This window comes from Apodemus sylvaticus, chromosome 6, assembly GCF_947179515.1.
Source record: "Apodemus sylvaticus chromosome 6, mApoSyl1.1, whole genome shotgun sequence".
Lineage (NCBI taxonomy): Eukaryota > Metazoa > Chordata > Mammalia > Rodentia > Muridae > Apodemus > Apodemus sylvaticus.
The window spans coordinates 22,073,230-22,098,440 of record NC_067477.1 but is presented as its reverse complement, the minus strand read 5'-3'; the positions used below and the strand labels follow the sequence as shown (position 1 = coordinate 22,098,440).

The window sequence follows — 25,211 nt, the reverse complement described above, 5'->3', positions numbered from 1 at the left end:
TGCCACAACACATCTATAATTCAGGGACAGTGACCAGCACAGCACTCCTCTACCTATGACGTGTGCTTCCCGGAATCATTTCTTCACATCACACCCCTCTCCCAGAGCACAGCTCTAGAACTGATCTGCACACACTACCACTGATATGTGTACCCTTCCTGGGGAATCCATCTCCAGTTAGATCAAGAGGCATCAGGAAGTGATCCCCCAGAATCAAACTAGCTCTGATATTTAACACCAAATTATATGCTTTTCTTTTAAAAGAAAAGCTACAAGATAATAAGAAGAAAAATAATATTGTCTCTTTTTCCCCTTTCTTAAAAGTCTTAGTCCATTTGTAATTATTTATTTTCTTGATGGAATGGAAATTCCACAGGGACCATTTGCTGTCTGGACCATAGTCCAGGTATCTTTATATCTTAACATAAAGTTCTGATGGGTGAATAAATGCTTGAATGAACAAGCAAACACACACACACACACACACACACACACACACATACACAGAGAGAGAGAGAGAGAGAGAGAGAGAGAGAGAGAGAGAGAGAGAGAGAGAGAGAGCGCACCTGTCAGGGAAGTCTAGTTGTTTAATGGTAGGGAAGCAGCAGTGTAGCTGAATAAACCTTCTCTGGGCTGGGCCTTTATGAGGTGCAATTAACACGCCAGTTAGCTCGGCCCTCCCGCCTTTGGCTGACAGTGACCTACCCCATCCTTCTGGAGTCCAGGACAGACAAGCATGGCTGTCCCCAACCTGGCAGCAGCAACAAAGCTTTCTAGAGAAACAGGATCCTGACACACTTGCAGTTAAGTGTATTGACGAAGCACTGAAAGCAAGTACCTGTGACAATATTTCATCACAGAGAACAGTAGATTTTGAGTTTCATCATTAAAATGGATAAAGACTCTTTTGTCTCCATATCAAGTTCTGATAGCATGAAGGGATGAAGCTGTCCCAAGGCCACATTTAAACATGACAGCGATTTGATTGATTCTTTCTATTCCAGATGTCTGAGACTCTTTGATCTCAGTCATGGAGAGCTAGCTGGTGGAGACACCCTGAGAGCTGTGACAGTCCCAGGACGTCCTCAGCCACAGCCGTCACTAGTTCCATCCGAGACAGCATGACAGGTGAACATCAGTCGAGTCTTCCAGATATGTGAGTGCCCGAGTAGCATCCCCAGAGTGGCCTCAGCTGGTAGATACAGAAGCGATCTACATCCCTTTCTCCCTACATCCTGCTCTACGAGAAACCACCTTTTGAAGCTGGAGACTCGGGCTCCTCCCCTCTCCATACCCCCCACTTCCCAGTGAGGTCCCTGTGGAAACCAGACACAGCCTGAAACCAGGAAGCCCCGTGAAACACTTTCTGCTGGAGGCCTACATGAGGACATCAGAAGAAAGAAGTGTTTCTTTTTTGCCTGCTTGCACTTAGGTTTTGGAAGCTACTTCTTCGGGATTCAATGTATATAGAAGACCAAGTGAAACAACTAGTCTCACGGGACTGAGCAACTACTAGTTTCTTGGACTTCTCATTTACAGATGCCCCTTGTTGGGTTAGTTGGACTACAGACTATAAGTCATTACAGTAAATTCCCTTAACATATGGAGACGTTCCATTAGTCCTGTGACTCTGGAGAACCCTAACTGACACAACCGAGCACCACGTTCTCCTGCATCGCTTGGTCCTGGCTTTCCCCAGCTGAGCTCTGCTCACCCTCCACCTGGTCTGTTCAAGTTTATCAAAGCAGGGCTCAACCTTCGCTCTTCCTACGTGCTCAGTACCCTCCGCAGGGGATTGCTGCTCCTGGCTCTCACAGAGCACCCCTCACAGCTTCCCTCCTGCCCCTGCTGGCTTCTCTCCCAATCTCCTCCTTACCCCCTTTCTGCTCCCTGCGGGTCCCTGAGCTGGCTCCTGGCCCGTGCTTTGCTAGTCACGCTATGTGTTCCTGATTTCACTGTCTCTGGGTTTGAAATATTACCAACCTGTCAAAACGTAAGCTTTCAGACTCAAATTCAGGCCCTTTCTGTGTTTGTCCATTTTCCTTGCTGATGCTACCCTTCATGGTGCATATCGAATAGAACAAGGTCAAAAGCAAGCTTCCGATTTCCCTTTTTCCAGACCAGATTCTCTCCTTGTCCCCACCCTAGGCCTTGAAGCCTCTTTTTCTGCCTTTTATATCTAGGCTATATTGAACTGATCTAAATACTCTGTAAAGGTCAACAAGATTATCTAAGAACATTAAACCATTTTGATGCCCATGCTTAATAGAGATTAGTGGTCTGTTTGTTTTCTATAAAAACGGAATTCCAAAGCTCTTGTGTAACCTTCGATCCCCACACCTGCTTCATCCATGCTGCCTTCTTTGAGTAAGGTCCTCCCTGACTCAGTGGTACCTTAGCCAACGGTACAATCTAACAGGTTTGCCTCCCAAGTGCTAAGAGATGTTCATTTTAACCAATGCTTACCCTTCCTGCTTAAAACCAATTTAGAAGCAGAGGAGGCACCAAGCATACCTGACATGGCTAACAAAAGCAAAGTTATAACAACTGTCCTTTGCTGCCCTGCGTGTACAACAGATGCTTGAATAGCCTGAAGCAAAATGTAATTCAGTCAATGATTGCCCACCCCACCACCCCTCCACCATCAGCACCAACCCTGGCCAAGCCAACCTTCTCTGGTGATTCTAGCTCTGAGTAGTGTCTCAAGTAGGGAAGAAACATTTCTCTTCTCCTAGGAAGACTGACAGGAAGAAACCATTCTTTGCCATTGGCTGTACTGTCTAGAAAGGACTCTGCTTTTCAATAGGAAATCCAGTCAGCCCTAGCTGCTTCCCTAAGAACACCAATATGTTATATGGTGGTTTGAATATGCTTGGCCCAGGGAGTGGCACTATTAGGAGGTGTGGCCTTGTTGGAGTGGGAGTGGCCTTGTTGGAGGAAGTACATCACTGTGGGCATAGGCTTTAAGGCCCTCATCCTAGCTGCCTGGAAGCCAGTCTTCTCTTAGCAGCCTTCAGATGAAGATGTAGAACTCTCCACTCCTCCTGCACCATGCCTACCTGAACGCCGTCATGTTCTTGACTTGAACTCTGAACCTGTAAGCCAGTCCCAATTAAATGTTGTCCATACAAGAGTTGCCTTGGTCATGGTCTCTGTTCATAGCAGTAAAGCCCTGACTACGACATGCTGTCAGTGGGAGGTGACCTGCCAAGAACAGGTCCAGGAATCATAGACAAACGTCCAGTTCCCAGGCCGGGCCTAAGAGCCCAGACTCCAAATGAAGCCTGCCTCTCTACCAGCCACCGAATCAACCGGCCTACTCTCATGATACGTTTAGCCGCTGGTCAGCTGAAGCAGACAGATGTGGCAGACAGGCAGATAATACTTTGCTGGGTTTAGCCCAGGCTTCCTGTTCCTACCACTGTGTTACAGCTCATGTCCTTTTATTCTTACACAGTATAGCACTAAGCTGTTCAGGCTGACCTTGAGCTTCAAGTCCTCCTCCTCCAGTCTCCTGAGTTACAGGTATGCACCACCACACACAGCTGATAGAATGTTTTCATTCTTGACAGGCTTGCAGCCGTCACTCAGGGAGATCAGAGAAATGCATACGAAGGATATGTGAGTTCATTCTAAGTCCGGCCATATCCAAGGACTCCTCGGACATGAAGGCTGGGAGTGACAGAGGCCTGAATGGTGACCAGGGGGATGCAAGGGGAATTAAAGCACCAGCAAAAGGAGGGGAAGGAGGATAGGGGCTCACAGGGCAGCAGGGAGCTGAGTGGGACGGTGGTGTGAGGAGGAGCAGTGAATACAAAGTCAAGGCAGGTGGGCAGCCTTAGACACCAGGGCCAGGAGCTGGTACTGGTCTCAGGTTCTCCAGAAGATACTCAAGGATGGTGGTCGTCACTCTGGGGAAGACTGGCAATTATAAAAGGTAAGATTTGTTCCCACAACTCAGAGAGTTTGTAAGAATCACCCGAACGCTAAGTATGGAATTGAGTAAGTTTCTAAGATATTTTACCCATTTCCACCTCTCATCACCAAACTCATCTACGCTGCACTTTCTTACCACCGAAAATCACTCTGTTCATCCACACAGAAAAAAAGAAATAAAGAGAGATGGCAAAAAGCAGTGCACCAACAGATAGAACTGTGGGATGCCCCAGGACACAGGCTAACAGCTCCTCCACGTGTTCAATGTCTAGTGACAGCTGACCCTCTCCGAGTGGTCCTGTGGCCCTGAGAAGCCACCAACATGAGCCAAGTGCCCCAGGGTACTGGGAGCATCCAAAACCACCCGGGGCTTCAACATGGGCTCCCACCTCCACATCTGTAGTAGCTCCCACAAGTGTGGCCACGCCCAGACTTTGAACACCGCAGATGGGAAGAACCCTTGGAGTGGCTGCTCTGTGGAGGATGGAGGAGGAGGAGGAGAGTTTATGGAAAAAAGAAAGGCTTCAGAGGTGCGCAGGCCCAGAGGGCTGTGTCAGAGGGTACTTCCTCAAACTTTGTAAAGGAGAATGTGCAAGAAATAAGTCAGAAAGCAACCCACTGAATGTGACCCATGCAAAGCCCTTATTACCACCTCAGCTGAGCCCAGTGGGCAGCTGGCATTCCCAAGGATGAGGCCAGAGCCCAATAGTCCCATGTCCAGCCCACCTCCCTAAAGCAGGCTTCAACAACCGACACGAGCTGTCCAGCCCACACGGTTACTCGCACAGAAGGTGTTTCCTGTGGAAGGCAGTGATTTTGCCCCTGGGATTCCCAATGGAACTGATTTTTCCCTCTGGATTTCTATATCAATACCCACTGCATGCGCACGTGTGCGCACGCACGCGCGCGCACACACACACACACACACATACACACACACACAGGTTAGAGATAAAGAAGGGTTTCTCTGTGATGGCCACCATTTATTGTAAAGAGGAGAAGAAACAGATGACTAGAAAAGCATCCCCTTTCCCCTCCCTCTCCTTCCATTTACAGAAGCAGAAAATAGACTAGGGGACATGCGTCATTGCTCGGACGATCTCAGTCAGTGGCAGATGAGATCACATTTGAGAGCCTCTTTGTGCCAAAGCCACAAAGCTAGCCAAACCTTGGGACGTTTGTTATAGTCTTTGGTGGGCCATGCTGAGCTGAACCAGTGAACTTTGGAGCAAAGTAGATCTTTCTTCACAAAAAGTTTAATAAGATTTGGAATCTAAGATTTTATTTTTCAAGAATATAAAATGGGCTCATGCAGGAGTGAATTACCAGGCAGACCCTTCTGAGAGCTACATTTCAAGGTTTAAAGCTCTTGAGAATGAAGAGAGAGCAGCTAGCCCCAGTGTTCACTGTGCAGGAGGGGTACTTGTGTCCCTCCTGTCAGTCAAAGCACTACTGGACTCCTAGAGGGAGGGCACAGGCATCTATGGCCTCCCATGCAAAGCCTTGGAGAAGCTACAGAGAAAGCAGATACCTACTGTTGGTCTTCATGCACATCTATCCTGCAGCACAAGTCAAAACAAGGACAACTGAGGAGATGTGGACAGAATCAGCACATTTCTCACACGAACAAAACAAAAGGAAAAGAGATGTCAAAGCCTTAGAGAGCCAGCCCTTCCATCCACGTTCTGCATCCCTTCCTAACCCTCTCAAAGGCAGTATGAGGAGGAAGGGTCCTGATAGTCAGGTCCTGAACTCTTTTCGCTTGGCGAATCCAGTTTTCAGCACTGTTCAGAAAGGGATTCTATGTGTTGGGCTTCCCTTGACGAACTGGAGAGGCAGTGTCGTTCACACGGAGAAAGGGCATCTCAGACATGGCTCCATCAGCACCACTAGCCCTGTCTAGAGCTACCTTCTTGGAGTTCATAGTCACCCACGTATCTTCCTCCCTCCTCTCCTACCTTCAAACCTCACAGGAAGTCAAAAGAATCAGGTAGAGAGGGCACACACACACACACACAAAAACCCATTTAATTCTTTTTACAAAACATTCCAATTATATCACATAGTGGGCTCGTGCATGTGTGTGTGTGTGTGTGTGTGTATGTATGTGTGTATGTGCGCATGCGCGTGCATGTATGTGTGTGTGTGTGTGTGTGTGTGTGTGTGTGTGAGAGAGAGAGAGAGAGAGAGAGAGAGAGAGAGAGAGAGAGAGAGGTCTTATTCTATCACATTCTACCCTGGTTCTTTTGGAGCTCACTGGTGAGACTAGACTAGCTGGCCAGCTAGGCACTGGGACCCACCCACCTGTGTCCACTCCCCAGTACTGGGGCTGTAGGCAAGTCTGCCATGCCCAGTTCTTACATAGATTTGGGTCCTCCTGCTTGTGGGGCAAGTGCTTCACCCACTAAGCCATCTACCCAGTTTTATAATTCATATTTAAAATCACTTTGTTCTAACAACTGAGCCAGAGACAGCATATTAAAAGACTATTTTCCTTCTTAGGAAGTGAATTTAAAGCAACAACAAAGAAAGCTTACCCATTTTTGAAATAGAGGACATGGGCTCTCTGAAGTCCTGTTTCTAGGAAAAAACCTAGTTCTTGATCGTGGGGAGCAGGGCCAGGCTTAGGGCTTCTGTTCTGAATATTAGTTAGTATTACCTAGAAGGGGAGAGAATTGGAAAACTAATCAAATACAGATTAATGCCTACTTTCTTCAAACCCTAGCTCAAGACACAGTGGAAGACTCAAACAACCAATGTCCTCTGGTAGAGACAGGTGCAGTCTCTAAGCGCGAGCATTAGCAGCAGAGATGACTTCTACCACAGGGGACATCTGGGCAGCCCTGTAGCACGCTGACTTTGAGAGCTCAGAGCATGCATGGTACCAGCAGAACCACCCAGCGTGGAGTCTTTGCTAAATACCAAGACATTGCCAGGGAGGCTGAGTGAAGCAGAACTGGTCTCAGCAAAGAGCAGGAAGTCCTTGCCCACCAATGGCTCTGGTCATGCAGGTAGACCTTTTCCTTCACCTAGAGCCATCACATGATGCAATAGGCACTAACTCTGGAATTCACCAGAACACAAACTCACCAGGCTACAGGGCTCAGGCCAGGAGGCTGAGTGCTATTCATCTACATTCAAAGAAAATGCTGAAGCAATAAACCTCTCTCCCTAAGCATGGCCTTGGGAAACCATGAATAACCAGATTGAAAGGATTTAAATCTTTAGTTCTGAAAACAAAACAAAACAAAAACCCAAACCAAACCAAACCAGACCAGAACAGAACAGACAAAGTGCCAACTCCTCAGGTAAAAGACTTCCACATTGAGTTTACAGTGAACTGTAAACACACAGCAGCAACTCTCTTTAAGTTCAGGGGTCAAAGCATTTCTCAGAGAGAATCAGACACATGGCACGTTTAAAAACCACGCATGCAAACATGCTGCTCTTGTTTTCTGGAAATCAGTAGCTCCTTAAAAGACTCAAACCCAAATATCCTAAAGGTTTTGAAATTACTCTCCAAGGATAAGCAATTGCTGGCTCTCTAACCTACAAATTTTCCTTTGGGCACAAAAGAATGCACCACACCAGGAACCCATCGTTGGAGAATGAGATCCAGGCGGTTGCATCTACACTGCATCCCAGCAGCTAATCCGACGTCCCAGGCTCCTGGCCAACTCTGCAGTCAGTGTTCCTTCCCCAGGGGCAGGCATCTCTACTCCACTGCGGCACCTGATCTGTCACGGGCCCAGTGTGGGAGATGCACAGGCTCTTCCCCATTCTCTCCCGTGTCTATCCTGAGATGCGAGCATCCATTCCTGTGAGCGTCAAAATTTACTGGCACGTGACCAAGTCCCCAATTTGATTTCTAATTCTTCTGGATTTCAGACTCATGTAGCAACTGCGCAACTTGGAGGTCCAACACTGAAACTTTTCAAATCACCCTTTATGTTCTTTTGGCAATGGCTTTTACTTTTGAAATACTATATTATTCAAAAGTAAAAATAATTCAGTACAGTCCAAATGGAATTAAAAACTACCTCACAATTCTATGTAAACATCTGCTGGATAACAATCCAGACATCTCTCTGTGCATAAGCATTAAGCAGAGACAGAAACACTTTACAAAAAACAGGCCATCTTATAAATTCTAGCTTTGAATTTAAGCCATTACATGTAATTTAGTTAATCTTGACAAAAGTAATTAAAGTGTAACCAAAGTAGTCATGGAATCAGGAGTTTCTTTCCTGGCGGTGGGGTCTGGTTCAGTGTTCACAGATGCCAGGCTTACACTTTACCTCCAAACTACATTTCCAGACCCCCAAACAATTCTGTTCATGTAATTCATTAAAAATCTAAAAGTTAAATACAAATTTTATTGTAGCTATAGGTACATTAGTATGTGTGTATAAAAACTATATACATGCAAGGAAAGGGGGAGATAATTAGTTTTTATCTACATATTTTAGCTTTATATGGTAACAAATGACCCATGTGAGATTAGTACATCCATGCTTTCTATTTTGACTTTTCCTTCATTTACTTTTATTATATTGCTATTTTTAGATTTAAGAGTCTCACTTTTTGTTGCCATTTTTATATTGCTATGTAAATGTCTGATTGAGAAAAATACATGATGGATGATAGACAGACAGACAGACAGACAGACAGATAGATAGATAGATAGATAGATAGATAGATAGATAGATAGATGATAGATAGATAGAGGTATAATTGATGTCCTTAGATTTGTTTGTTTGTTTAGTTAGTTGGTTTGGTTTGGGTGCTAAAGATTGAAGCCAGGCCTTGAAACCGTCTCTTCACCTCCAAGCTGCACCCAATCTATACTGAGTGCTGATAATGGTAACTTTGTAGTAAGTTCAGAGATCAGGAAGTATTTGTCTTTCAACTTGATTCGTCTACTTCAAGACTTGTTTTGGCTGCTCTGGCTCCTCTGAAATTTCACACAAACTCCTGAACCAGCTTGTTGATTTTTTTTCTTCTTGGAAAAAGTAGATCATGTTCTGATAATTACTCGGACTTTGTGGCTCCGCTTCCAAAACGATATCATTTTATCAGGTTGTGCACTTGAACTCATGAGCATGGGTTATCTTTTGCTTAGTGAGGAGTCCCTTTCTATTTAACATTTTTTTAAAAAAAACTTTTGGTTCACATGTTTGTGTTATATGTATTCCTATAGATTTTCATCTGATGTTAATGACATGCTCTAATTTTAAGTTTAGCGCCGTTCATTGCTGAAGCACATGACTTCATGTACTAATCTTGATATCCTATGACCCTGCTGAATTTGTTTATTAGCGCCAACAGATTTGTGTATGCGGATTTTGGATATATACAATCATATTATCTGACAAGGAATTTCCGATCCAGATGCCCTTCATTGCTTTTGCTGGCCAAAGCTCAATGGGAAGAATTCCTAGTAACACATCAAGCAACTAAAAAATAATAATTTTCTTGTCTCTGATCTTAGGGGTACGCACCCTATCCCAGGCTGAGAAAATTCCCACACATTTCTAGACTATTGGCTGCCTTTTCTCATTAGCAAAACTGGTGTTGGATTTTATCAAATGCTTTCTTTGAACGTACTGAAGTGACTACAGTTTCTTTATGCCACTGTGCTTCACCCCATTAAGATGATAAATTATCTTCCTGAACTGCATGTCTCTTAATCATCGAGGACAATCCTTAGAGAAACCCCTCAGTTTCCAACAGGTTTGTTTGTTTGTTTATTTATTTATTTATTTATTTTGGTTTTTTGGATTTGTTTTTTTCGAGATAGGGTTTCTCTGTATAGCCCTGGCTGTCCTGGAGCTCACTCTGTAGACCAGGCTGGCCTTGAACTCAGAAATCCGCCTGCCTCTGCCTCCCAGAGTGCTGGGATTACAGGCGTGTGCCACCACCGCCCGGCTCCAACAGGTTAATTTTGATAAACGCATCATCAGTTGGAAGAGCACTTAATATAGCTAACTGGGCAACTCAGCTTGGCATAATCTACCTTATACATGCTCTGAACACTTACAATAGCCTACAGTTGGGCAAAAACATCTAATTTATTTTGTGATAAACTCCTGACTAACTCATGTACTTTACTGAATGCCTGGACATAAAATCTGCCGGGTATCGTTTCTTCCTGGAGCTGATCTTGACTTCACACAGGCCCAGCGTCACCTCTGACTTTGGAGTTGTCTTGAGTCTTCCCATATCAGCAGCTCCTCGTGCAGGCTGGGAGCCTGGGTCCTTCCTCTTGGGGTGGGGAAGTCCTTTGGGTCGTGCTCTGCAGCTTCTTCATTATTCATTAAAGGTGCCTGAGGCCAAGCTGCTGATCCTGCTGCCTGTGAGGCTGAGCCTGCTGCCTGCTGAGACTGATCCTGCTGCCTGCAGAGGCTGATCCTGCTGCCTGCAGAGGCTGATCCTGCTGCCTGAAGAGGCTGATCCTGCTGCCTGCAGAGACTGATCCTGCTGCCTGCAGAGGCTGATCCTGCTGCCTGCAGAGGCTGATCCTGCTGCCTGCTGAAGCTGATCCTGCTGCCTGCTGAAGCTGATCCTGCTGCCTGCTGAGACTGATCCTGCTGCCTGCAGAGACTGATCCTGCTGCCTGCAGAGACTGATCCTGCTGCCTGCAAAGGCTGATCCTGCTGCCTGCAGAGACTGATCCTGCTGCCTACAGAGACTGATCCTGCTGCCTGCTGAGACTGATCCTGCTGCCTGCTGAGACTGATCCTGCTGCCTGCAGAGGCTGATCCTGCTGCCTGCAAAGGCTGATCCTGCTGCCTGCAGAGACTGATCCTGCTGCCTGCAGAGGCTGATCCTGCTGCCTGCAGAGACTGATACTGCTGCCTACAGAGACTGATCCTGCTGCCTGCAGAGGCTGATCCTGCTGCCTGCAGAGGCTGAGCCTGATGCCTGCTGAGGCTGATCCTGCTGCCTGCAGAGACTGATCCTGCTGCCTGCAGAGGCTGAGCCTGCTGCCTGCAGAGACTGATCCTGCTGCCTGCAGAGGCTGATCCTGCTGCCTGCAGAGGCTGATCCTGCTGCCTGCAGAGGCTGATCCTGCTGCCTGCAGAGACTGATCCTGCTGCCTGCTGAGACTGATCCTGCTGCCTGCAGAGGCTGATCCTGCTGCCTGCTGAGACTGATCCTGCTGCCTGAAGAGACTGATCCTGCTGCCTGCAGAGACTGATCCTGCTGCCTGCAGAGGCTGATCCTGCTGCCTGCAGAGACTGATCCTGCTGCCTGCAGAGACTGATCCTGCTGCCTGCTGAAGCTGATCCTGCTGCCTGCAGAGGCTGAGCCTGCTGCCTGCAGAGACTGATCCTGCTGCCTGCAGAGGCTGATCCTGCTGCCTGCAGAGACTGATCCTGCTGCCTGCTGAGGCTGAGCCTGATGCCTGCTGAGGCTGATCCTACTGCCTGCAGAGACTGATCCTGCTGCCTGCAGAGACTGAGCCTGCTGCCTGCAGAGGCTGATACTGCTGCCTGCTGAGGCTGAGCCTGCTGCCTGCAGAGGCTGAGCCTGCTGCCTGCAGAGGCTGAGCCTGCTGCCTGCAGAGGCTGAGCCTGCTGCCTGCAGAGGCTGAGCCTGCTGCCTGCAGAGGCTGAGCCTGCTGCCTGCAGAGGCTGAGCCTGCTTCCTGCAGAGGCTGGAACTCACCTCTTTCACTCACATCTGCCTCTGCCTTTTGTTGGTTTTCTTCACTGCTTAAGCCACTGGTTCTCAACCCTCCAGATGCTGCAACTCTTTAACACAGGTTCCTCATGTTGTGGTGACCCCCAAATATACAATTATTTTCATTGCTATTTCATAACTGTAATTTCTACTGCTCTGAATTGTAGTGTAAATATCTGTGTTTTCTGATTGTCTTATGTGACCCCTTTGGGGTCATTTGCCTCCAAAGGAGCTGTGGCCCACAGGGTGAGAACCACTGGCTCATGCTTTTCCCTTCCTTTTATAATTTGGACGTCAGCAGGATGGGGTCTTGGCCTGAGGCCCCTCCCTTACTCCATTTAGCATCAGGCTGTCTCTACTACACTTCCAGGTGTTCCTTTTTTCCTCAAAATATACATTTTTAAATATTTTCTTGCTCAGCTTGCTTCTCTTCCTTATAGATTTACATACGACTGACCAGTAAAACCCACACAACTGAGCCAGTACTAGGCTGTTTGAAACCTCCCCTGTCAACACCATTAATCCCAAACTCTTCAATTTAGCCTCAGGTAGACTTTTTTGAACAAGGGCAGAAAGCAACCACATTATTCATCAAATTCCACAAGAATGATCTCTAGGCCACCTGTCACATTCTTCTCCTCTGTCACCTTAGCTGGGCCATCTCGATCTCCCTTGCTCTCAGCAGCACTGTCGCCATGTAGTATAACACATTAAGCCCCACTTAAAGCATTTAACTGCTTTTCTCAGTCAAAGCCTCAAAATCTATTTTGCCAACAACCAGCATTGTCAGACCTGTGACAGCACAGTCCACACTCCTGGCAACCCTGGTCTTAGTCCATGTTTTATCGCTATGAAGAGAGACCATGACCACAGCAAGTCTTATAAAAGAAAGCATTTAAATGGGCCTGACGTACATTTTCAGAGGTTTACCCCATTGTCATCATGGCGGGGAATACGGTGGCCTGCAGAGAGAGATGGTGCTGGAGAAGGAGCTGAGAATTTTGAATCCACAGGCAGCAAGGAAAGAGAGCCTGCAGACTTGGAATGTGCTTTGTAAAACCTCAAAGCCCCACCCCTAGTGACCACTTCCTCTAAGAAGGCCACACCTCCTAATCTTTTCAAAGAGCGCCACTCAGTGGTAACCAAGTATTCAAATCTATGCGCTTAGGGAGGACATTCCCATCCAAACCTCCCAAGGAGACACTGACTTTTACAACAAAAATTTTAATCATAGCCACTATATCAAACTGAACCCTATTCTTGATTTGGGAGTTAATTCTTTTTAAATATGGAAAAGTGGAAATCTTTTGAAATCCTAGATGGGGGTGGTATTCTAACATTCAATATGATAATAATAATAATAACAACAATAACAATAATAATAAACTTAATGGTTAAGATATACTATTCTTGTGGAGGACCCAAGTTTGCTTGGCAGCATTCCTGTCTGGTGGCTCACAAATGCACACAACTTCAGCTCCAGGAGACCTTAAACTCTCTTCTGGCCTCCATCGGCACTGCCCTTACATGTACAAACCCACACACAGACACATAAACCAAAACAACAAGTGAATTAATAAAAAGTACAATAAATGCAGTGAAAGATTACATGACAATAAGAAGTACAATGCTTGCTACACCAGCAACAGATCTTGAGAACATTATGCTAAGCCAAAGAAGCTAGTCATCATAGGTCACGTACTGTATGGCTTTATGTGAAACATGCACATTTACAGAAGCAGAGAGGTTAGCAAGGGCTCCGCACTGTGAGAAGGGACAGAGTGGAAGGTGACTGCAGGCGGGTACAAGACTTCCTCTAGATGGATATCTAAATAAAATATGCTGGGATTAAATACTGGAGATGCTCACAGGACGCTGAACACAATCACAGTACAGATGGCTGGGCACACTAATGTGTGCCTGTGGGCCCAGCTACTTCAGGAGCTGCGTGTGCTTAGGTGAGATCCTATCTCATCTACATAACTAAACAAACGGATAAACAAAAGTTACACAGAATTACACAACTTAAATGGATGAATTATGCAATGTGTAAATCATGCCTCAGCAACACTATTCTCTAAAATTATTACATTTATTCACTTATTGCATGTAGGGGTATCGCATACACTGCAGAGCAAGTGTGTGACCTAGAGGACAATTTGTAGGAGTTGATGCTCTCCTAGCATGTGGGTCCTGACTGATAATTGAACTCAGGTCTTCTGGCTTGGCAGCAAACACGTTTTCCCACTGAGCTAAATCTCACTTATACCATTCTTTTATTATTATTATTATTATTATTATTATTATTAAGCAAATATGGGGGAAATGTCAATCCCATTAATAATTAAAAATGTAAACTAAGCATGCAAGACACTCTGTTGACCTAGAAAATAATTTTGCAACAATTTGCCAAAATGCAAAGCAACTCCTAGTCTCCTGAACTGCCAAGTAATGGCCCCAGTGTGTGGCGACAGAGTGGTGAACTAGCCCCACATCTGGAAATTTGCCCCTCCCTAGGAAATAATGCAAATAAAGCAATAGAAGTCTGCTTGAGGAAAGACACAAAGTCACACCCAATATTAAGGTATCACTTGAAATAATATATAACCACGAAAGTAATGTAAAATAAATATAAACTGAGGACAAGGCAGACAGAAAATGCTTTACTGTTTTGAGGGATGATTTGATTACAACAGTGCACAAACATGAACATAAGTGAGTATTCCTCTCTGGTTACTAGACTTTTCTGGAATGTTGTACAATACAGGCCCAGGCAGCCAGATGCCAGGCTCATAATTAGTGGTGCTGGAGTAGAGGCTAGCCAGTCCATCTCTGGCTCTGAGTGGGCTGAGCTGAGGGAAGCTGAGAGCTAGGAGGACATGAGCCCTTAAATGTCTCAACTTGGAAAGCCATGAGTGCAGCGGCTTGCGTCCTCAGCGCAAGCTCTGCCCTCTCAGCAGAGCGCCTAGCTTCAACACAAGACACACACTGACCTTAACCTAATCCACTCTGGACCCGTCACTCAGCTGTGCCACTCAAGTTCCCTCGCATGGCAGACATCATAAAGTCAAGTGGTGACCTGTACCCTCTAGCTGCTCATTGAGAAGGAATCTGGGGTGCGCTCTGTAATACTTGGGGACCTGGTGTTTCTTTGTGAAACTTTAGCACTAAGTTGGCCCAGAAACAGTTACAAATGCCTGGCAGTTTAGCTTTAGCTTCTTTTCCAAAATTGGGTGTGAAGAAATAAACTGTCAGCAGAGGGTAGAGTTGCACCCTGGCCCTGCTCCTGCTCTAGAATGCCACCACCAGCTGGCCAGGCAGTATATGCAAAGCCCGAAGACGGATGAGTTCATGTGCCAAAAGCAGGGCTCAGGTTATGACAGCAAGGATGAGGTCATCTTCATCCACGTCACTGCACTGCCAGCAGAACCTTACAGGGCAGAAAACTTTGTTTGCTGTTGGCATGCTGCCTCTATCTGAATAGAAACTAATCAAAGCCACCCTGCATCACTGTTAACGCTATCTGGTTTGATTTGTCTGATCAAATTATTTTACACATATGTTTGGTATGTTTTATCCTCTTTCGGATAACAAGCTATCAGAGAACATTGTCGGCTCACGTCTCTACGACCCTAACTTAACAAGGACAACTCTAAACAAACATTTAACGCACAGCTCTCAAGAACTCATCTCCCTCGACCCTGCCTCCACATTTGGAACAAGAAGGAAGAAGAGCCAGGGCCAGCACCCTGCATGCCCCCTGGTATACAACCATCCTCTGTAAAGGACAGCTAACTCAACTCCTGCTAGTTCTGCTATGAAAATAGAAAGCTAGTAAGACAATGTACTTGTAATATTCCAGATTTTCATCTAAACGGCTGGAACTTTAAAGGCTGTAATGAACACTAAACTAATATTTGATATGTGCTAACAATGTACTGGGACTACATGAGCTGGCCTAACGACATGCCAGTTACTGCGGCTATTTTTAGCTGAGGCTCCTGAACGCAGCGAGGCTAAGTGACATTCCTTCAAGTCTCACAGCTAAGCAGCATCTGCAGCAGGTCTGCAGCACCAATTCAGTGGCCTGCTCTGCTGCTCCTCACAGCTTAAGCTACAGACTCAAGGGAAGGATGGGATCAGCCTCTTTCTGAAGGGTCAGTCACTGCCCTTCTGCACAGCAACTCTGTGGGTGACCTTCTCCCAAAATTCCCTCACCTCGGCATGGCAGGAGGGGAGGGGAAGCCACTGTACACTGCCTTTGCCTCTGCCAGTGACCAGCAAGGCAAACGCATATCAGAGTTTCTTCCCAGGACGGCTCAAAGGCCAGGCTCTGTCTGTCCCAGACTTGCCAGGGCTTTTACTCCTTTCAGAGACTATTTTTTGTTTTCACTTCAGCATAATTCTTTAAAAGTTCAAAATCAAGTCGGCTGAGATCAAAGATTTAAAAACAAATAAGGTTTATGAATCTCTGAACTTCCACTAAGCCTAATTTTCCCAGTTTCTAGACTGACCAACATACACCGTCTTGAGTTCCTATTGTAGCAGAAACAGATGTTTGGCTCATTCAACCTCTCTCTTGCTGAATCGAGTTGGTCTATGAAGGAAACACATATTAAAAAGTCAGAGCCAGAAAGAGTCATGCAGAAAGACTGAGATCTCATTGTAGGCTGTGGAAGGAGTTGGGCTGTGGTACTGAAAGCCAAGGTTCTCACAGTCCAGGACCAGTGGAGAACTGCATTCCACAGGGGGTGTGCGGATGGTGAGAAGGTGACAGTCTAGTGTGACCATGCAATGGCCTAGAGGCCTAACTAGGTGTCATGAAAGAGTTGATTTCTAATATAGCTTTGACCAAACTTGCTGGGTATCCCGGGTCCTTAATTTTCTTTTCAAAATGTATCTCCAATGATCACTATAGCCCTCCTATGATCACGGAGGAAAAGAGGAGTCTTTTGAATTCCATGATTATATGAATTTCCTTGCTGTTCAGCTGAAGAACTCAACAGTAACTGGGGAGTTAGAAATGACTACAGCGGGTCCCATCTGCCACTTCCTGTACCCTTGCACATGTGACAGATGAGCCCCTTGGTCCCTGTCAGGGAAGGGCAGCTCCAAAGTAGACAACCAAATGGTAAGCTGAGGTATAAGGGAGATGAGAGAGCTGAGACGTGGCCAGAAGCAAGGCTCAGCCAGGATGAGCTGAGTGTCCACGGCCACGTGCTGGCCATGACAGGCCACGTGCTGGCCACGTGCTGGCCATGACAGGCAGGCAGGGGAAGAGACAGATTTCACAACCAGCCTGCATGATCCGTATCCCTGACAATCAGTACAGCAACTCTGAATGATGACAACAAAATCCTCTCCTCCATAGAACCTTCTGATGGAACCGCATACCGGCCAGAGAGACAGAGAGCAACCAGAACTCCCAAACACTGTGTCCTATAGTCATGGCTCGGTAAGGCCATCACATGATTCTCCACAGTTCCCATCCACTCTTCAGTTTCTGCAACTCTATTCTGCTTTCCCTGTCAAGGACAACCCTGACTCTCCTTATACCCACCAATATACTCTAATATGATTTACATAAGAATTACTTCCCATCTATACATGTAAAAACAAAACAAACAACAACGACAAAACTCCAAGAGCTAATCACTATGGAAACCAAGGCCTAGAAAATTCAGGGGAAGCATACCTTCTGATCATGCTCAAGTCTCGCAAGAATGGTTATCATTTCAAACAAGCCCACAGGGGGTATCTGGATCTGACAGAGTTAATATCACAGTCCAGTTTTGGCTAGTGCCTGGGAAACTGCTACAGAAGAAACTTCAGAGTTACTGTCATTACGAATCACTGACACCAAGAATCTAGTATGTTCCTAGACCTAGTCTTTATACACAAGTCCTTATAGACGTCGTATGTGAACTTCATGAGATAGTGCTATTTTTATGAGCTTTTTACAGATGGGAAACCTAAGGCTGAGCTGAGAAGAAACTCTGTACAGAGCAGGCTGGAAAGACAGAGATCCTTCTGAACAGGTAAGAAGCCCACCCAGCCCTGACCCCATGCCCGATCCCATCCTTGACCCCAACCCTGACCCCATCCTTGACCCCAACCCTGACCCCAGCCCTGACTCCATCCCTGACTTCATCCCTGACACGATCCCTGGCCCCAGACCTGACCCCAACCCTGACCCCAACCCTGACCCCAACCCTGACCCCATCCTTGACCCCAACCCTGACCCCATCCATGACTTCATCCCTGGCCCCAGGCCTGACCCCAGCCCTGACCCCAGTCCTGGTCCCATCCCTGGCCCTAGCCCTGGCCCCAGCCCTGACCCCAGCCCTGGCCTCATTCCTGACCCTATCCAGCCTCAAGCCAACCCTGCTCACTCAGTCTCTGCTTCCGTGACATACTTGTCGTTGCTACCTTTCCTTACCCTGACACAGACCACTTGACTGCTAGGTCCTCGGCAGACAGTCTCAGGAGACACACAACCTGCTCCAAACAGACTAGTTAAAGCCCCAGCAGACCTCTGCCACACTATCAAGGTAAAGCTACCCAAAACCCAGGTAAATACCTGCTGGTGTGACGATCATGCAAAGATGCACAAATCTTAACCTGGGAGACCAAGAGTGGTAAAGGTATGGACAGCCCATACACATATCTGCACTTACACACTGGCCCAGTTATTTTCATAAATACCATACCTATGACCACTTTTTCCATAACACTAAGGAATACAAGCAGAGTTTGTACCCAGAGGCAGAAAAGCAAGCCAAAGGCTTTCTTTCCAGTGGTAGGCTACTAGTCCCACGATTTGATGTGGGCGCATGGAGTGGGGTGATAGCGTCTAGAATGAACATGTGGCTCTTACTTACCCTTTCTATTTCCTGGAGGTACAAGAGTGCAATGTCCCCTGCTTTCTCATAGCAGGTGATGACGTCCTGTTCCCGGTCCACATGGAGATTACTGGTAGAGGATGAGACAGGCAGTTTCTCTAAACAAAGTCCTAAGGCAAAGCAAATGCACAGAAATTGAACAAGTTGGTTTCCATGGGACTTAATTCTAAGTATGGATCTTCAGGGCCACAACATGGTCTGCTTGTAAGAGGCTGTCAGAGAAGCAGATCCTCCACCCTGTGGTCCTCCTTTTATTGAGAGAGGGCCGCGCTATGTAATGCTGGCTGCCCTGGAACTCCCTAAGAAAACCAAGGATCCACTTGCCCCCCACCTCGCTCTGATTCTCAGTTAAAGGCATGGGACACCACACGCCCTGACTGTCTTCTCTTTTAAACACAAAATGGAACATCAAAATGAATGTCTAAAGTTGTAGAATGAAGGGGCCATTCACAGCACACGCTGTCTGCTTTACCCTGACACTCAGCTTGAACATGAGAGGCCCTCCACCACGGGCTCTGTCAGTCCTGAAGAGCACAGAGGTCACTTTTATGCACCAGCATGACCAGGCAATGGGATGCTAGGACATTTGGACAAACATTCTGGGTGTAACTGTAGGGTTTTTCTGGAGAAGACTGACACTTGGGCTGGTAAACTGATGAAAGAGGTTCCCTGCTCTAAGTGGGCAGGCCTCATCCGATCAGCTGGGACAGAGAAAAACATGGTCTTCCCCTGCCTGAATTGAAGCACTGGCTTCTTGCTTGGGGCCTGCCAGCTGTCTGACTGAAACCTATGCCACTGGATCTCCAGGTGCCCAGGACTCTAGGAAGTATGCTAGCAGCTCCCTTGAAGGTTCTAGCAGTTAACTAAAGGTCTCATCTCCAACTGACCCTGTCCTAGGATGGACCTGATTCTCAATCAACTATGCCCAAAGCTTTTCAACAATTTTTAAAAATAAGCAAGTCTGTCAACTCTAGTTTAGATTTCATATGTCCCCTAAGGCCATTAGTTAAAAAGCTTGACCCCCAGAGTGGTGGGAGCTACAGGGAAGATGTGGACTCTTTTAAGAGGTGGCAGCTAGTGGGGAGTCTTTAGGTCACTGGGGCATGCCTTGGAATAAGTTTTCAATGCCCTGAGGGAACATTACTTAGAAACTAGGGAACTCTGATTACATTAGGTCCAACCCTTGGGCCTCCGAGCTTACGAGGAACCAGACCACATGGCTCATTTCCCAGTTCTAGACCAAGAGAAAACCCAGAACACTGAAGGCATTTTTCTCCTAGATGGGGCAAACTCTTTGCTAGGGTAGAGCTCAGGACTGAGATGTACAAAAGCATGAGAGACTGAGAAAATGACAACGTGAGGCGAGCAGGCACTTCTCGACCCCGTGTGCAGACCGACCTTCAACCCCTAGAGAAGTCAGACTCAGTTCCTACCCACCTAAGGCAGAGAGACAGACACAGTGGGGGCGGAGTTGCAGATTTTCACAATAGGATTTCTGTTGCCTCAAATGCCCCACATGATATGCATTCTAGCTTATTTAGAAGTCTGAGTCTGGAACTGGAAGGGACCAGAAAGATCAAGTCTCTTTTACAGGTAAGAAGTAGAGACCTGTCATAATAAAGAAAGTGATTTTCCTCAAATCAGACAGTTAATGGGTCTTTAGTCTCCTGGCTGGCATATATCATTATACATGGCATACATACATACATACATACATACATACATACATGTTAGGTACTAATATTCAAAGTAAACTCTACTCCACGGAGGGAAGTAGACACACTAAGAATCAGGAAAACCTCATGCGCACCTTCTTGGAGAAGGGCATCATCCAAGTTGCTCTCCGCACAGTGTAAATGCCCCTAGGCCATAGACAGGCACAGGAGAGCACCAGGCAGTGCAAGAGAAGAGCCACCTCACTCACAGGAAGCCAGCACTCAGCATAGTACCCTGCAGTCAGCAGTCACTGCTGTCACCACAGGAGCTCTGCCAGAGCTTCTGTTAGGTTTGAGAAGTCTTGTTGAGGGGCTGGAAGGATGGCTCAGTAATTAAGAGCAGCAGCTATTCTTGCGGAGGACCCAGGCTCGTCCTCCATCACCCACACGTAACCCCAGGCTTGGGTTATATCACAGTATCTATGGGCACTGCATGCACATGGTGCATAGATATACATGCAGACAAAATACCCACAGACATAAAATAAATCTAAAAGAAAGCCTTCCTGAGGTCAAGTTAGACTCTGATAAACTAGGCATCTTCTGTACTTCATGGTGATAGGGCTGGCTTGCGGTCCTGTTTCTTCATTAGTAAAAGGTTATAGCTGTGTTAAGGTTTACTCTTTAAATTATACATGAATTGTGACAAATGTATGACATCATGTATCTACCATTGCTACATGACCCGATGTGCCACCTTAAAAATGTCCAGTGCCCACCTATTCATCCTGGTTCTCCTGGAAGGCACTAAGCTTCCAGTCTCCAGGGGTTTGCTTTACCCAGAACATTATGCAGCTGGACTCAGGGGGTCCACAGCTTGGCTTCTCTTCATAGCAAAACACACTGAAGGCCCCTCCGTGCCTTTTCAGGATTTGCTGGCTCATTTCTTTCTCTTGCTAACCAATACTGCACTTACCTATCTGTCTACTGAAGAGTTTGCTTGATTGCTTAGTTTTCGCTATGGGAGAAGTTATAAACATGCTTGTGTAGAATTTTTTTGAGACATGTTTTTATTTAACTTAGTAACCACTAAGATGTATAACATCTAGATCACATGCAAGGCTACATTGAAATTACAGCCTTGGAAGAAATGGCCCCGCACTGCGTCTCGCCTTTTGACTAAGATGGAGTCTATGCACCCTCCAGGGCTGAGTGAGCTTCACTCCTCCTGCCCAGCACTGGTGTTGATGGCTGGGGTCAGCGAGGCAGGCAGGAGTGCAGTGCTCACTCCTGCACTACTCTGCACATCCCTGATGACTTGTGTCAAGGACTTTCTCGTGCTTTTTTGCCACCTGCATGCCTTATTTAAAGTGGGGCCTGGTTAAAGTTTGTGCTCTTTGGCAACTGGGGTATTTAGGGGACATTTGGCGTATTTCAGTGTTGAGTTGTATGCATTTTCTGTATGTTTCAAATGAAAGCCCTTTATAATAAATCTTTATATTATAAGTACTTTTTCAAATTCTATGATGTCTGTAGAGTATATATGCAGATATGTGCATCTATGTGTAGATGAGTCTGCATGTGTCAGGGCAGGCAGAGTTCAAAATCAGGTGTCTTTCTCTCTCTCACACATCACGTTTTGAGACAGTGCTTCTCACTGCACCTGGAGCTTGTCAGTTTGGCTGGACTGCAGGCCAGCAAGCCCCAGGGGGCCTCCTATCTCAAGCTCCTTAGTGCGGAGGTTGTAAGCACGCGCCAGGCTTTCAATAGGGGCCAGGGCTCTGTGTGTGGGCCTGGGTACTTGACGGCAGCACTTTCCGAGCTAGGCCACTCCCCAGCCTCCAAGCCAGCCGCCTCGTTTTTCCACCTCTTTATTGGCATCTTGTGCAGAGCATCTTACTTTAATACATTCTAATTTCGTCAGCTTTCTCTTTCACTGGACTTTAGATACTGCAACTCCTTGGCAAATACAAAATCACCTAGTTTTCTCCTGTGTTGTCTTCTAAGTTCCATAGTGTTGCATTTTACTGTACTACTTATGATCTGTTTGACATAACACTTGAGAGATCAATAACCGGGTTTTGATCCTTTATTTTTCTGACCATGGCATTTCCGTAGTCCTGGCGCTCTTTGTTAAAGACTATCCTTTCTCTACTGAGCTGCCTTTGCTCCTCTGTCAAAACTTAGCGGACTCGGTTGAACGGATCTATCTTTTTAGTCCTGCTCTGTTCCATTAATGTACCCATCTGTTCTTTTGCCAATATTATGCTATATTGCTCACTATATACCTTTCTGATATCACTAGTGACACATAATATACAAAGTAAAAATCCACCTATTCCGTGTATTCCGAATTTTAAAAACAAATACACAGATTTGCATAAGCATCATCACGGTGTAAGTTTAGAACATTCTCAAATGCTGCTTTCTGCTCAGATTAAGTCAGTGCCTGTCCTGCCCTCCCTCAGCTTACAGAGCTTCAAGCTACTGTCACAGTTCACTCCCTCTGGACACTGTATGTAAAACACGGTCCTGCGTGTGGCCTATGGGAGCAGACTCTTCGTATGGATGCTTCCGGCTCCTCCAGGGTATCGCAAGCGTTGCATCTTTTCGTGGCTTTCTTTCCACTGCTCTGATAGGCTGCACTTTCTATCCAATTGCCAATTATAGACATGTGGGTTGTTTTCACTCTATTATGAACAATGTAGCTATAAATATTCATGGACAGTTTTCATGTGGAGAAATATTTTTAATATTCTCTAGCAGATACCTAGGTGCAATTGCTGGATCACACAACAATTTTCTTTTTAACTTTTTAATTGCCAATGTGTTTTTCACCTTTCTGCATCTGTCCAGCAGTGTGTGTGGGTGCTAGCTCCACAGAGCTGCCATTGTTACTGTCTGACTTTTAAACAGCACTTCCAAAGAGGACAGGAAAGAGCATCTCATTGTGTTGAGTAATACTTCTATCATCACCGACTCCAACCGTCCATCTGTTCATGTGAGTACTTATTATCTGCACATCTTCTTTAGTCAAGTGTCTCCTAAAATCTTTTACCCACTTACAGGGTGGCCAATTCCCTTACTGACTTGAGATATTTTGTATATTCTAGATATAAGTGTGCAGATCTGTGCAGTCTATGACTCCTTTCTTCCTCTTTCTCCTCCTGTTTCTTTTTGCTTGATTTTGTTTGTTTATTTGTTTGTTTTACATTTTTTAAATAGCAGGGAACAACTTCAGATGAAATCCAATGTTTTCTTTAAATGGGCCGAGCTGGGTTAACAAATCTTTACCATACATGCTCCTGTAGACTTGGGAAGCAAGACTGTGGTTCACACTGCCATCATTTCTACATAGGCTGCAAGGTGCAACCAGAACTGACTTCTTTGCAAACAGGCCTTCAGCTTCCTAATTCCACACAACTGGAGATTTTCCTTCCCGGATGAAATGTACTTTCCTAGAGACTTGATAGGCACCAATGGTGCATTTCTGGACTGTCTTCTGTTACGGACAGCTGTGCATACTCACACTGACGCCATGTGAGCACATCACACTCATGGCTGGGGGACCATAGACTGCAGGAGTCTGGCGGGAGAGGATGAATCCTGAGTTCAAGCCTGCTCTTTCCTACGCTCTTCCTTCCATGACTTTCACCTTTATGATTTTAGGCTGTCTGTTCATGTAATAAACAGTAATCATGAATAGCTTTCCTGAGGGGTGGGCATCTTCTTTTCCTGCTGATGTCCTGAAGATAGTCTTGGAGAACACTGACGTGCATTACAGAACATAGTTGAATTCTTCTAACTTTGTCACAGCTTGTTTCTGACCTAGAATACAGTTGTTGGTGCTAGAAGAGAATGTGTGCTCTGTTGTTAGGTGAGATGCTATCCCAGTCATCACACTTTCTCTTGGTCTCTCTATAACTTACAGATCTGTCTTCCTGTTTTAGCCTTGATTGAGACAGGGTTACTGAGTCACAGGAAAACTATACAGCTACCTGCTTCTCTGTGAACTTTTATCAACCTTCATTCATATATTTCGAAGCTCTGCAGCTGAGTATATTCAGAGTTGTTATTACTTAACTTAATGGACTGACTTCCTCGCTCCAGCACCGCCGCTGCAGCTCCTCCCATTAGCACACAGTTAGTGTACTGTCTCATTTGTCTTCACAATCTGGGGATTGAACCTAGGGCCTTGTACACGCTAGGCAAGCGCTCCACCACTAAGCCATAGCCCCCGCCCACATGGTTAGTGTGACCACAGCAGGTTTCCTATCCTTTCCCCTCTCAATCTGTTCTATCAGTACATTTAAAATACTTCCTGTAGGGGGCCGGAGAGATGACTCAACAGTGGTGAGCAACCACTGCTCTTCCAGAGGTCCTGAGTTCAATTCCCTGCAACCACATGGTGGCTCACAACAATATGCCCTCTTCTGGTGGGCTAAGATAGCTACAATGTACTCATATAAATAAAAATAAATAAAATTAAAAAAAAACCCCAACTTGCTGCATTCAACATTTAAACTTTCCTTATTTTCCCTTCTGATGATCTTTGGTTAGCATATTTGGAACATTTATGTTCATCCGGACATGACACATACCTATCTATGACCCCAGCGCTCTGGAGGCTAGGGGTCATGCAGCTGAAGCCAGCCTGGGCTACACAGTGAAAATCTATCTCTAAAAACAGCAACAAAAACCTAACATACACACAAATCCCCCACAAAACCCCACAATGACATTTACTGACAGCATGTGCGGTTTTCTTCCTCTTTTCTGCTCTTACTTGCTAATGGACTAGCAGAGATGCTAATCGCTGCTTTTGGCTTTAACCTGTTGTGATCTGCTTCAGACAACTTCACATCTGTGAACGAGTCTTGCAGCCACATGCTCTCTCCTGCCCCTTAGAGCTAGTATTTGTTCACTGTATATATTTTACTTTCATGCAGGGTGTAAATCCTACCTTGGGTACTTATTAAAGTAGTCAGTTATATTTTAAAGAAATGTGCTTTTCTATTTTCAATGACACAGTC

At 46.0% G+C, this 25,211-nt stretch overlaps 1 protein-coding gene across 3 annotated transcripts in view; it reads right to left on the bottom strand.

Moving 5' to 3' along the window:
* Ttc7b (tetratricopeptide repeat domain 7B) overlaps positions 1–25,211 on the bottom strand; it is a 215,169-nt gene that overhangs the window by 144,262 nt on the left and 45,696 nt on the right. For all 3 annotated transcript variants that reach the window (XM_052185252.1, XM_052185251.1, XM_052185250.1), the window contains exons 4-5: positions 18,503–18,633; positions 6,474–6,595 (exon numbers count right to left, since the gene is read on the bottom strand). In XM_052185252.1, the coding sequence (XP_052041212.1) occupies positions 6,474–6,595; positions 18,503–18,633 (253 nt within the window). The remainder of the gene's footprint in view (positions 1–6,473; positions 6,596–18,502; positions 18,634–25,211) is intronic.